General features: G+C 44.5%; 1 protein-coding gene across 9 annotated transcripts in view; it reads right to left on the reverse strand.

The window, feature by feature from the left end:
- Gon4l (gon-4 like) overlaps positions 1–12,619 on the reverse strand; it is an 83,117-nt gene that overhangs the window by 55,646 nt on the left and 14,852 nt on the right. For 5 of the 9 annotated variants that reach the window (XM_052180101.1, XM_052180099.1, XM_052180100.1 and 2 more), the window contains exons 1-4: positions 11,563–11,641; positions 9,312–9,842; positions 4,459–4,650; positions 506–699 (exon numbers count right to left, since the gene is read on the reverse strand). In XM_052180101.1, the coding sequence (XP_052036061.1) occupies positions 506–699; positions 4,459–4,650; positions 9,312–9,816 (891 nt within the window). In that variant the 5' untranslated portion in view covers positions 9,817–9,842; positions 11,563–11,641. Of the gene's footprint in view, positions 1–505; positions 700–4,458; positions 4,651–9,311; positions 9,843–11,262; positions 11,525–11,562; positions 11,642–12,619 lie in introns of those variants that run through there. The other 4 variants (XM_052180097.1, XM_052180098.1, XM_052180096.1 and 1 more) reach the window with 3 other exon arrangements.

Below are 12,619 nucleotides of genomic sequence, written 5' to 3' on the forward strand. Positions count from 1 at the left end.
AATGAAAGATAAAGAAGACAGATGCAATCCTTGAAACACTGTAGGGGCAAATGGCCCCATCCCTTACCTGCTATTGGAACCAGGGATATGCAGACCCGGGTAAGAAGTGGAAGACATTGGGTATCAAAGGCATTCTTGTTCTTTGTTTTTTGGTTTTTTTTTTTTTTAAATCTTGCTAAGGATAGAACCCTGGCCATTCTCGTGCATAGTAAGCAAATACTCTGCTAGCTCTCAAAGACATTCTTTACATATGTACAAAGCACTACCAACTACTACAGCTGTTTTTCTGACATGGTCCATTATTGATCAATTGACAGAAGGACCTATATGTAGCTCATCTTCTCAACACATGTGTGCTGACTGCAGAAAGAAAGCTGTCTCAGGACGTAAAACATTTTGTCACACATAAAGGTCAAAATTGCCCATCACGCAGGAGCCGAGGGCATCTGTATCTGTACTCTATGGAGGTGTCTGTTCAGACTGAGTAGCTGCCCACGGTACTCACGTGCAGGATGTTTCGGACATTGACTGCTGTCAGATTGTGCTGCTTGGCGCCATCCTCTAAGGTACGGTCCAGCATGTCATCCAGTTTCGGGTCGTATGCCATCGTCCCTTGCTCCTGGCCCTTTCCATCTCGCTTCCTCTTGGTACCCTTTTTAGTTTTTTTCTTTTTATCGCTTTCTTCGCCCTCTTGCTCTTCTGCAAATAAACCAAGAAGAACATGACCAAAATCTCCTAAAATACTCCTCTAGGAACTTAGGTCCAAACCAGCTGAGAAAGAAAACCAACCTGCCTGCTGACTTTGAAAACCAAACTCCATGATGTGGCAGTGATGGTTTATCATGAGTTGGTAAAGTACTATGGTACTGGTCATAATGGCTAACCCTCAGCTAAGTGTTGGTAGTCAGCACCTTCGGTCCCAGAACTAGGAAGCAGAGGCCAGGTTGGTCTACACAGTGATTTCCAAAACAGTCAGTCAGAGCTAAATAGTGAGACCTGGTCTTGAAAAAACAAAATAAAATAGCTGACACAAGCCAGGTAGTACTGGCACATACCTTTAATCCTAGCTGATCTCTAGGCAGAGGCAGAAACAGGTAGATCTCAGCCTGATCTATAGAAAAGAGTTCCAAGACAGTCAAGGTTACACAGAAAAACCCTGTCTCAAAATAACAAAAACAAAAAACAAAAAACAAAAACAAAAAAAGAAAGGAAGGAGGGACGGAAGGAAAGAAGAAGGGAGGGAGGGAGGAAGGGAGGGGAAAAGTTGACACTCATGAAACATATATGGCAACCTATTTGATAGAGACTATTAATTTTCCTGTTGTTCAGATTAGAAAAGTGAAACAGAGAAGAAGCATCCCAACCAGGTATAGTGGCAAATCTCTAACACCTTGGAACAAGAAGGCAGGAGGAGCACACATTCCAGGCCACCAGGGTACATAGTAATGAACTACATAAAGAACCTCTGCTAGGGCAGGAGAGATGGCACAGTGGTTAAGAGACCAGCTGCTCTTCCAGGGGTCCTGAGTTTGATTCCCAGCAACGACATGGTGGCTCACAACCATCTGTAATGGGATCTGATGCCCTCTTCACGTGTGTCTGAATATAGTGTACTCATGTACATAAAATAAATAAATAAATCTTTTTTTTTAAATGTACACACCAATAATGCCAGTGCTTGATGAATAGAGGCAGGAGAATCAGGAGTTCAAGGCCAGCCTGAGCTACATGAGACTTAGTCTTAAAAAACAAACAAGCAGCCGGGCAGTGGTGGTGCACACCTTTAATCGAGCACTTGGGAGGCAGAGGTAGTTAGATTTCTGAGTTTAAGGACAGCCTGGTCTACAGAGTGAGTTCCAGGACAGCCTCACAGAGAAAACCTGTCTCAAAAACTAAACCAAAACCAAACACATACACAAAGGGGCTATAGAGAAGAAATAATGGGGTTTTTTTTGTTTTGTTTCTGACAAAGGACCCTTGATATTTAGCCCAGGCTGGCCTTCAACTTCTGATCTTCCAAAGTGCTAGATTTTAGGTAAATGGCAGTACACCAGATATTAATCACATACTGAAGCCAAACATTCTCATTCTAGACTTTGCAGTGAAACAGTTACTCCATACAGATCAGATAAAGTCAGAAATCCTAGGCTTGGGTCTCAATTTAACATATTAACAAAGTTACCATGGGAATGGAGTCTCCAATATTTTCTTTTGTAAAATATGGCTAACCACGCATTAATAATTTGATGCAAATTAAACAAAACAAACTTATCCAAGTATTTTAAAGCCAATGAAATATACTACACAAACTTTTTTGTTTTGTTTTGTTTTGTTTTTTTGGATTTCTTTTTTTCAAGACAGGGTTTCTCTGTATAGCCTTGGCTGTCCTGGAACTCACTCTGTAGACCAGGCTGGCCTCGAACTCAGAAATCTGCCTGCCTCTGCCTCCCATAGTGCTGGGATTACAGGCGTGCACCACCACCACCCGGCTCACAAACATAATTTATCAGCTGAGTATAATGGTGCATGTCTTCAGTCTCAGCACTCAGGAGCAAGAGACAGATGGATCTCTGCAAGTTCAAGGCCAGCCTGGTCTATGGAGTGAGTTCCAGGACAGCCAGGTCTACTTGGAGAAACCCTGACTCAACAACAACAACAACAACAACAACACAACGTTCCATTATCATACCACTGTGCTATAAAAAGGAAACAAGGAACAATAACTTAAATATATTCTCTGAACTTACACAAAAGAGAGGGAGGTAAAGTATCCTTACTCTACAGAAAAGCAGCCCATATAATCAGACAAACGGGAAAACTTGGCTATAAGATTCTAACAAATTAGAAGAGATAATCACAAACATATGAACAAGGCAAATTCTTTTCTGGTATCTCTAGTTTGCTGCTATTTGAAAATAAGGAGATACCAAAGATCAAGATTAACAGCATCTTCTATGTTTGAGACGAAGCACACTGGGTGCTGGAGATACGGCTCAGAGCATTAGCTGTTCTTTCACAGAAGCCAGGTTCAGTTCCCAGCACCCACACGGCAGCCCACTACTGTTTTAACTCTAGTTCCAGAGGACGAGACATACTCTTCTGGCCTCTACAAGCCCCAGGCACATTCATAAACATAAAATAAAAATAAATCTTAAAAGAAACCCCACATTAAAGCTGGTGCTCACTTAATGGGTAAAGTGCTTACCATACAAGCATGGAACTCTTGAGTTCAATCCCCAGCAACCACACAAAAATTAGGCACAATGGTACATCCCCTGGGTTTGATATACAGCATGACATAAACCTGTAATCCCCACTGTTTAGGATTACAAAGCAAGACATTCAGGGACCAAATCACAGATTCAAGAAACTCTATAAAGCTGGGTGGCAGTGCCAAACACCTTTAATCCTCAGGAGAAGAGAGGACTGGCCTAGGCCGTGTAGCAGATGGTAGTTTGCCTAGCACGCACGAAACACTTGCTTATTATCCCAGAAGCACAGATAGTGAGAAATGGTGACACACATTTAGCTCTAAACACTCATGGGTAGAACCACAAGAGTCATGAATGCCCTTGGCTACAAACTGAGCACCAGTCCTGTCGGAGTTCCATGACAACCTTTCTCAAAATATAAACACAACAGAGAAGGAGAAGGGGAAAATGGACGGCCCAGAGCAAGCTGACAGACACACCTGCTAGCTGCAGTGCCTGATGAAGAGCAGAGGTGAGGAGGGGCAGGGCAATGAGTTAAAGGCTCTCTGCCCAGCCTAGCTGCCCAAGGCCAATGTCTGTACCTACAGGCCTGGACCACACCTTCCTCCAACCCTCAAGTGTTGGGGTTCCAGGCTCACAGCACTGGGCCTGACCACTGTGACCATTTCTTATGAAGTTCAGCACCCACTCACCTTGACTTGCAAACACTCCTACTTACCAACAAGAAAGAATGAAAATGTGGCTAAGACGCCTGGGGGTGGGAGAGGGGGCTACACTGCTTTAAAGAAAGCATGCAAAAGTCCTGTGTTTAATCCCCAAACAAAAAGAATTCAAACAACCAAACATTAAGCAGCAATAAGAACAAAGTCTACGATTTTCGACAGTATGAAGGAATCTCATGCGTATAACAGAGCAGAAAACAACAACCAAAAGGAACACATCTGACCCCATTCATTCATTTTATGAAGGCAAGTAGGCTGAGTGACACATGCTACTGGAAGTCAGGATTTACTGCCACCCAGGTGTAAATAGTAACTGAAAGGGAAGACAAGGCTGACTCTAGGTAGTGCACTCCAGATGCTGCCATTACCCAACAGAAAACCCCAGCTATCCGACGTCATCTTATACATTATATACACTACAGTCACTATACACACACTCTATACTTCAACAGTCTCTTGCTTTGGTGCCGATAAAATTGTTTTTGTTTTGTTTTGTTTTAATTACAAAGAAAAAGAAAGCCTACCGGTTGGAATGAAAAGTCCACCATCCTCCATCTCTTCCTCAGCTTGGCGAACCAGAGGTCTCAGGGGCTTTTCTTGAGGAAAGGCAGAACCGTCTGACTGGAATGACTTCCTAGGCTGGGCACCTGGTTTTGCAGATTGACTGCCTGATGACAGCAAAGGTAACTCCCCTTCGGAATGCATCTGAAGTTCTCCTAGAATAATCGAAAACACTGCTCCACACTCTGCCCATAATTAACACTACATTTCACCAACTATAAATGTTATAAAATGTCCAAAGTAGGGGCTGGCGAAGTAATTCAGAGGTTAAGAACCACGGCTGTTATTGTAAAGGTCCCAAGTTCAATTCCCAGCACCCATATTGCAGCTCAGAACCACCTGTTACTCCAGCTCCAGGGGATCTCTTCTGACCTCTACAGACATAAGGCATGCATCAGTGTAGACAAACACTGGTGGTTTGAGTGAGAGTGAACCCCACAGACTCATGTTTACATGCTTAGTCCCTAACTGGTGAACCATTTCAGAAAGATTTGAAGGATGAGGCCTTGTGGGAGTGGGTGTGGAATTCTTGGAGGCAGAGTATCACTAGGGTGGACTCTGAAGTTTCATAAAAGTCCACGCCAGGCCCAGTGGCTCTCTGCCTACTGTCTGTGGGTCAGAATGTATACAGTTCTCAGATACAGCTACCAAACAGGCTGCCACACACCCACCATAATAAACTAACCCTCTGAAACTATAAGCAAACTCCCAATTAAATGCTTTCTTTTATAAGAGCTGCCTTGGTCATGGTGTCTTTTTACAGCAATAGAAACCTTAATAAATACATAATTTTCTTAAATATATAAATATATGTATATATACACATGATATATATGTGTATGAATGTATATATGTATGTATGTGTGTGAGTGCGTGCGTGTGCGTGTGTGTGTGTGTGTGTCTGCTCCCCACTTTCCAAACAGGCTCGCTCACACACACACACACACACACACACACACACACACACACACACACACAGAGTACACTGTAGCTGTTTTCAGATGCATCAGAAGAGGGCATCAGACCCCATTACAGATGGTTGTGAGCCACCAAGTGGTTGCTGAGAATTGAACTCAGGACCTCTCGAAGAGCAGTCAGTGCTCTTAATCACTGAGCCATCTTTCCAGCCCCAATAATTTTTTTTTTAAATTTGTAAAAAGAAAAAAATGTCTTAGGCATACTGGCAGACATCTGTAATCCTAGCACTGTGGAAGCTGAGGCAGGATAATGAGTTTAAGTCTTGGGCTACACAGCAAGGCTAGGTTTCAAAAAAATAAGAGCAAAACATGCATTCCTGACTCTGTAATTTAATTTTACAGAGTAAATGAATAAGTATACATAGCCCTGCCTGTCCTGGAATGCACTAGGTAGTCTAGACTGGCACTGTGAACTCACCTCCCAAGTGCCTGGGATTAAAGGAGTGTGCCACCATGCTTCCCCTCTCTCTATTTTTTCCCAAAAGCAGGTCTCATGTAACCCAGGCTGACCTCAAAATCGCTATGTAGCCAAAGATAACCTTAAATCCCATCCCCCAAGTGGTAGGATTACAGGCATGGGGTCACCACATGGAAACACCTTGCCTTTGAGACAGTCTTGCAATGTAATCCTGACTGGCCTCTAACTTTCAACAATCCTTCTACCTCACCCTCCTGAGTGCCTGGTTTACAGGCAAATACCACCATGCACACCTTACAATCTTTTAAACATGCATGCCAGAACCTTTAAATCCATATAAACATTGCTCTTCAAAGTACACAAGGCCAGGCTGACAGCAGAGTTTCCTCCACTGGGACTTGTGGCACCTGAAGCATCTGGAACTACTCCAATTATCCTACAAATTTAATTTAGTTTTATAAGGCAATTTAGTTTTATAATGTTCAAAAAACAAAATTAATTTAGTTTTATAATGTTCAGCTGGCCTCAAAGCCAACACGCAGCCAAGGATGCACTAGAACTCCCGATGTGCCCTGCCTCCTAAGTGCTGACATTACAGCTGTTCCCCACCACACCCAGTCTATGCCAAGCTGAGGTTAACCCAGAACTTCATCAACGCCAGGCATGGCCTCTACTCAACTACATCAGATCCAGAGGTGCTGGAACTGCCCGACAGCTGCACTTACAGGTGTTGTATGCAACACAAAATAAGTGCTGGGAATTAAACTTCAGTCCTCTGCGAGTAGTATGTACTCATAACCACTGAGCCATCTCTCCATCCCTGATTATTCTTTTTAAATTGATTTATATACACTAATTTCCCTCCTTCCCTCTGTCTCTTCCTTCCTTTGCAACACAAAATCCTTTTCATTCATTATACAAAGTTCCTTTGCAGTTTTCTTCATCTCACTACCTCACATTTTTATCTGCCTTAACTCTCCCCTAGGAAAGCTCTGAAGACCTCCATACTTCCCTTTCTTTCTAAATGTCCCTAGTCAGGAGGCTGGAGATGCTTAGCACCGGCTGTTTTCCAGAGGAGCCTGGTTTGATTCCCAGCACCCATAAGAAGCTCACAACTTATCTGACAGTCCAGTTCCAGGGAATCTGACATGCTCTTCTGTTTTCCATGGGTACCAAGCACACATGGTGTGACATACAAGCAGACATACATGCTTTATCTCAGAAGAAAAAAAGAGAGCTAGCTCCAGCAAAACTCAGAGAGACTGACACTGATACCATTCCTACATGGCACCTCATAGCTTCTATCACTCCAGGTCAGGGATATGGCGCCTTCTTCTGGCTTCTGTACAGAAGATGGAGGGAGTGGAGGGACTGTGGCAGCTCAGAGGTACAAGCCTATAGACTTCAGCACATGAGAGGACCAAAAGGTCAAGACCATGCTTATATGGTCTGGCTTTGAGACACAGTCTCGCTGTGTGGTTGTTCTGATTTTTAAAGGGGATGATTGAGATAGCTCCTGTCACAAAGACTTATGACTTGGGTTGGATACCAGGAACCCACATAATGAAGAAAAGAGACTGACCCCCAAAGTTGTCCTCTGATCCCCACATTAGAACCACAGTACACACTTACCCACACCCACCCACTACAAACATATGCACAAACAGAATAAATTAAAATATAATTTAAGAACAGAGAAAAATAAAGATAATATACCCTAAATTTTAATTAAGTATTTTGAATAGTTAGGATTATGAGTGAACACACACACCACTAAAGGTCAAATCCAGGGCCATGAAAACGTGAAGCATGAGTCCCCTACAGTTGAGCAGCGACTCGCACAGCCCAGTCCTTGGCTTCTGACATAGTGCAAAATCCGGCTTCAAATTCACATATAGTAAACAAAAAATTAAATATGAACACTTTGGAAAATATTAAAAAATTAAAGTTCATCCTTCAGGCATGGTAGCATGATACGTAATTATGGTAATTTTAGCAGTCAGAAGGTAGAGAGGTAAGAGCCATTTACTGAGGGACAGGCAGAGCTACAAAGTGAATTCCAGACCAACCTGAGCTACAGTGGAAGACCTTCTCTCTAAGAAACAAAAGAAAAATTTAAAAGAAAAAAAAAAAAGAACAACTGGAGGCTGAGGGCGTAGCTCGGAGCCCATGCCTAGTATTCTTCATCTCTGGAAAGCCTTTCTCAATGTCTGAAAGTCTTCCTCTAAATTACCGCCCTCATCCCATGAGGCCCACTTCATGAATACAAAACTAACAAAGTGCACAGTTCACCTCTCCAGATATGCAGGATAAAGCCTAAAAGTAAAAGGGGAAGAAAAGGCTAAAGAGACAATAATTAACAGCAACCACTGCTCTTGCAGAGAACCCAGGTTTGGTTTCCAGCATCATACATGGTGGCTTACAACCATTTGTAATGTCAGTGCCAGGGGTTCTGACACTCTGGCTCCAGTCACCAGGTACACATAGAGTGCACATAAACACATGCATGTGAAATACCCATATAAATACATTTTGGGGAGGAGGGTAGGTCAAAGAGAATACAGAGAACTGCAGAGGAAAGGAAATTCTCAACCCACTTGTCAGGTTCACAATTCCAAGTCCAAACCACAGCGATTTCCCTTTACAGAAACACTTCTCTGTTTTTTTTGTTTTTTTTTTTTTTTTTTATTTATTTATTTATTATATGTAAGTACATTGTAGCTGTCTTCAGACACCCCAGAGGAGGGCATCTGATCTCATTACAGATGGTTGTTAGCCACCATGTGGTTGCTGGGATTTGAACTTAGGACCTTCGGAAGAGCAGTCAGTGCTCTTAACCGCTAAGCCATCTCTCCAGCCCCGAAACACTTCTCTGTAAAGGCACCACAGAAAGCGAAGAGGAGCCGGTAGTAGTGACGCACGCCTTTAGTCCCAGGACTCAGGAGGCACAGGCAGGCAGAACTCTATGAGTTCAGGGCCAGGCTAGTCTCCATAGAGAGTTTCAGCGCAGCCAGGGTTACACAGAGAACTCCTGTCTCAAAAAATATCAAAACAACCTAAGTGGCACACAGGCTGCCTGTCTGTGCCTCATCTGAAAGGCTTGGGTCCAATAAGAACATATGTATTCATGAGACTTATGAGAGATGCGGTCTAAGCTTAAACTTGCAATTTATTTACTTCTTGTACACGGTGCTTGTGCAGTCTGTCAAGATTCCTATACAATATTTTTCTGATACCTTGCAGTTTGGACATAGCTCCCCATAAGAGGCCAGGTGTGGGATTTTAAACGTATAGCATCCTGTTGGTACCCCAAAAGGAAAGTAGACAGCGTTTTGGAATTTAGATGCACAGATCAGAGATGGTCAACAGATGGTCAACATAAACAGGAAAAGAAAAGGCAAGTCAGGCCTTTCGCCCTTACCTCCTCCCGCCTTGGCCTCTCCGGCAGGCTCTCCTGAAGGAGGCTCCTCTGGGGCGGGGTGATCCCCTTGGTCTTCTCGGGTAACCTGCCCAGGCGTGAAGACAATTTTCTTCCCTTTCCTTGAGGCAGAGGCCTGGAGTCTCCCTTTATCCGTGTGTACAGGAAGGGAATGAGAAGATTCCAAGGAAGGAAGGGGGATATCCTGAGACACGGCTACATCAACAGCTTCCAAAACTGCTAAGTTTTGCTGGGTGAGCATCTTCGAGCTGAAAGGTGGGCCCTCCATGCTGAGCTGATGATTGTCTACATCCTGCATGGAGTGCACTTCAGGGCACACTGCACTGTCATGACTCTGACCCCAGGACAGTGACTCTGACCCACAGTCTGGGAGCTGGTCCGTGTCTGGCTTCACAGCTGCCTCTAGGTCTAAGTCATCACCCTCCTGGTCATCTTGCTGCTGCGCAGACTCTGTTACTGAAGTTCTTCTCTTCTTAGAGGGCAACATTTTACAAGTCCCAAGTCTGCTCCATCCTAAAAGCATAAAAAGCAAGTCCTTATCACTTGAGTGGTAGTTAACAGTAATGACATCTGCTCGATCACATTTCATGCTACCGAGTTTAATTGTGAGCATGGTGTTTCACAATGAATGACTAGGACTTTTAGTGGAAGATAGGAAATTCATTACAGTAGCTCAGCTCAAATTCCACATGGAACTGTATGCTACCTTGACTAAGTGATACCTTAATCTCTTAAGCTCCTGTTACCTCAGACTTCTTGTGACAGCGCAGGCCTCTTCCCAGCCTAGGAAAAGGCAGGTGGATCTCTGTGAGTTCAAAGCCAGACTGGTCTGGAACTCGACACCTGCACTCACATTCACATACCCACACACAGACATAATCAAAAACAAAATTTTAAAAAAGTAACTTTAAAAAAGTAATTTATTTATTTATTTATTTATTTATTTTGGTTTTTCCAGACAGGGTTTCTCTGTGTAGCTCCGGCTGCCCTGGAACTCACTCTGTAGACCAGGCTGGCCTCGAACTCAGAAATCCGCCTGCCTCTGCCTCCCAAGTGCTGGGATTAAAGGCGTGCGCCACCAGTGCCCAGCAAAAAAGTAAATTTTAATAGCACTGCACATCACTTTTCTTATATCTTTGTCTTCCAGAGCTTTGAAGTCAGTGAGACAAGGGAATCCTTAACTGGTTTCTCCAGTATCCAGCATTATGTGGGTATTGCAGACACTCGGTGACTCTTCCCTGAAGAGATGAATGAATGAATGAATTAATTAATTAATGAAAGTGGGCCTAAACAAAGCTATGCTGCATTTGGACCAAGCAGGCGGCATTGCCATAGGCACCAGAGGGTGAACTCCAACCTGCTGTGTATCTCAGGGTGATCATGCAGTTGTGATCCTGCTGCTTCCACTGACAGGTGTCCCAGCACTTCTCGTTTAATGAGTTAGGAACCCAGAGTTCTATGCATGTGCATGTACGGCGTGCATTCTACCTCTGATTTCATCCCCAGCCCCTAGTTACATCCCTCTATGCTGGAAACCCTTACTTTCAAAAATAGTTCCAAGCCCAGGACAAGCCTCATTGGTAACCTTCACGCCTGAAAGACCACTCACTCAACAGAACCAGAGAAAACTTACTCAGAGCTTGATCTATAAAGCTAACCGCAAGCCTCCGCAAGCCACGTTCTCGAGGGCACTGAGGGAGGCCCCTCGCCCTAAGAGCCCAGGCTCTTGTCTCGCTAAAGCTCAATCACCAAGAGGAGATTCGGTGATCCTGTCGGGGATGGTCCGTGAGTAGGGAGGGGAGTGGAGATAACCTAGGCGACTCCTTATTACACAGACGCCTTCCTAAGGTTCCCGGAGAAGGAAGCAGACAAGAGCCAGTCGGTCAGAACTGTGTGTGGGGGGATCGCTCCAAAGCGCTTCAAACAACTGTACCTCCAAGAGTCTGCTCCTTGAAGGCCAGGAAAGGCTGACCAGGAGAGAATGAACGCCAGCGAGCGAGCAGTCCCCAGAGCCCTCCTGAAGACGCATTTCACAGGGGTCCTAGCTCCGCTCTCCACCTCAGCGCTCACCACTAGCCCAGGTCCGCACCACCACGCACACCCCTCCTGCCCGATTTCCCTCCCGCAGCGGGCGCCCAGCCTCGGAGCAGACGCCCCTCATCCCGGGCAGCTTCCGCCCGGGAGCCCCACGTCTAAGGTGCGTCTCCCCGCCCCACCACACACTATCAAATACCCTCAGAGGCCGGCTCGATCCCGCGGAAACACAGCTTCTGCACCAGCGGAAGTAACGCAACGGCACCGGCTGACGTGCGCGCCCCCGAGGCGCAAGAGCTGCACGTCAAAGAGCATGCGCCAAACCATAGGCGCCATCTTATTTTAGGGCCTGGTGAAGCCACAGCCCTGATACGTCAGTTCATGGAAAAAGTAACACAACACATGACAAATAGATGGGTAAGGAAGAGGCAGACGGATCTCTGATTTCGAGGCCAGGCTGGTCTATAGGACGAGCTATAGGACGGCCTGGGCCACACACAGAAACCCTATCTCGAAAAACAATGAGAGAAAGGGAAGGAGGGAGGAACGCGGGGGTGGGGGGGAGACTTTCTGCTCTTCTCTAGTTATCAACCCAACTCAAAACCTGCGGGTGGGGAATTCATAGTTTAAGTTGGTAACTAATCACCCTCCCCACAAAATACTTGGAATATAAAAAGAAAAGGAGAAAATTCCTAAAATTCATAACAGTCTTTATTTTGCAAAATGTTCTCTTTAAAAAGAAATATTTATTTTATGTATATCAGCACACTGTCACTGTCTTCAGACACACCAGAAGAGGGCATCAGATTCCGTCACAGATGGTCATGAGCCACCACGTGGTTGCTGGGAGTTGAAGTCAGGAACAGTCAGTAGTGCTCCTAACCTCTAAGCTATCTCTCCAACCAGCAAAATGTTATTATACTAGGCGATTTGGTCACCACAATAAATCCTGTGAACCAATTAATTTTTTTATCACTTTTTCCATTTTGCAGATTCTGACCCTGCAGGACAGATGAGCTCACAAAAATACCCAAATATCAAAAGGAGTCAGTTATCTGTTATTCCAATTCTAACTGCTAATGTATGGACCCAGTGACCAGTAAAGAGCCTGGGCCATAATGCTCGAAATTCATTCATTTTTTTAATATATATTTTCTGGTGTTTTATACTCCAGAGTACTGGGTTTAAAAGCATGCACCACCGATGCCCAGCAGATCTTAGGTCTTTATTATTGTTTTTGCTTTTTTTGAGATAGG

Source organism: Apodemus sylvaticus, chromosome 4, assembly GCF_947179515.1.
Source record: "Apodemus sylvaticus chromosome 4, mApoSyl1.1, whole genome shotgun sequence".
Lineage (NCBI taxonomy): Eukaryota > Metazoa > Chordata > Mammalia > Rodentia > Muridae > Apodemus > Apodemus sylvaticus.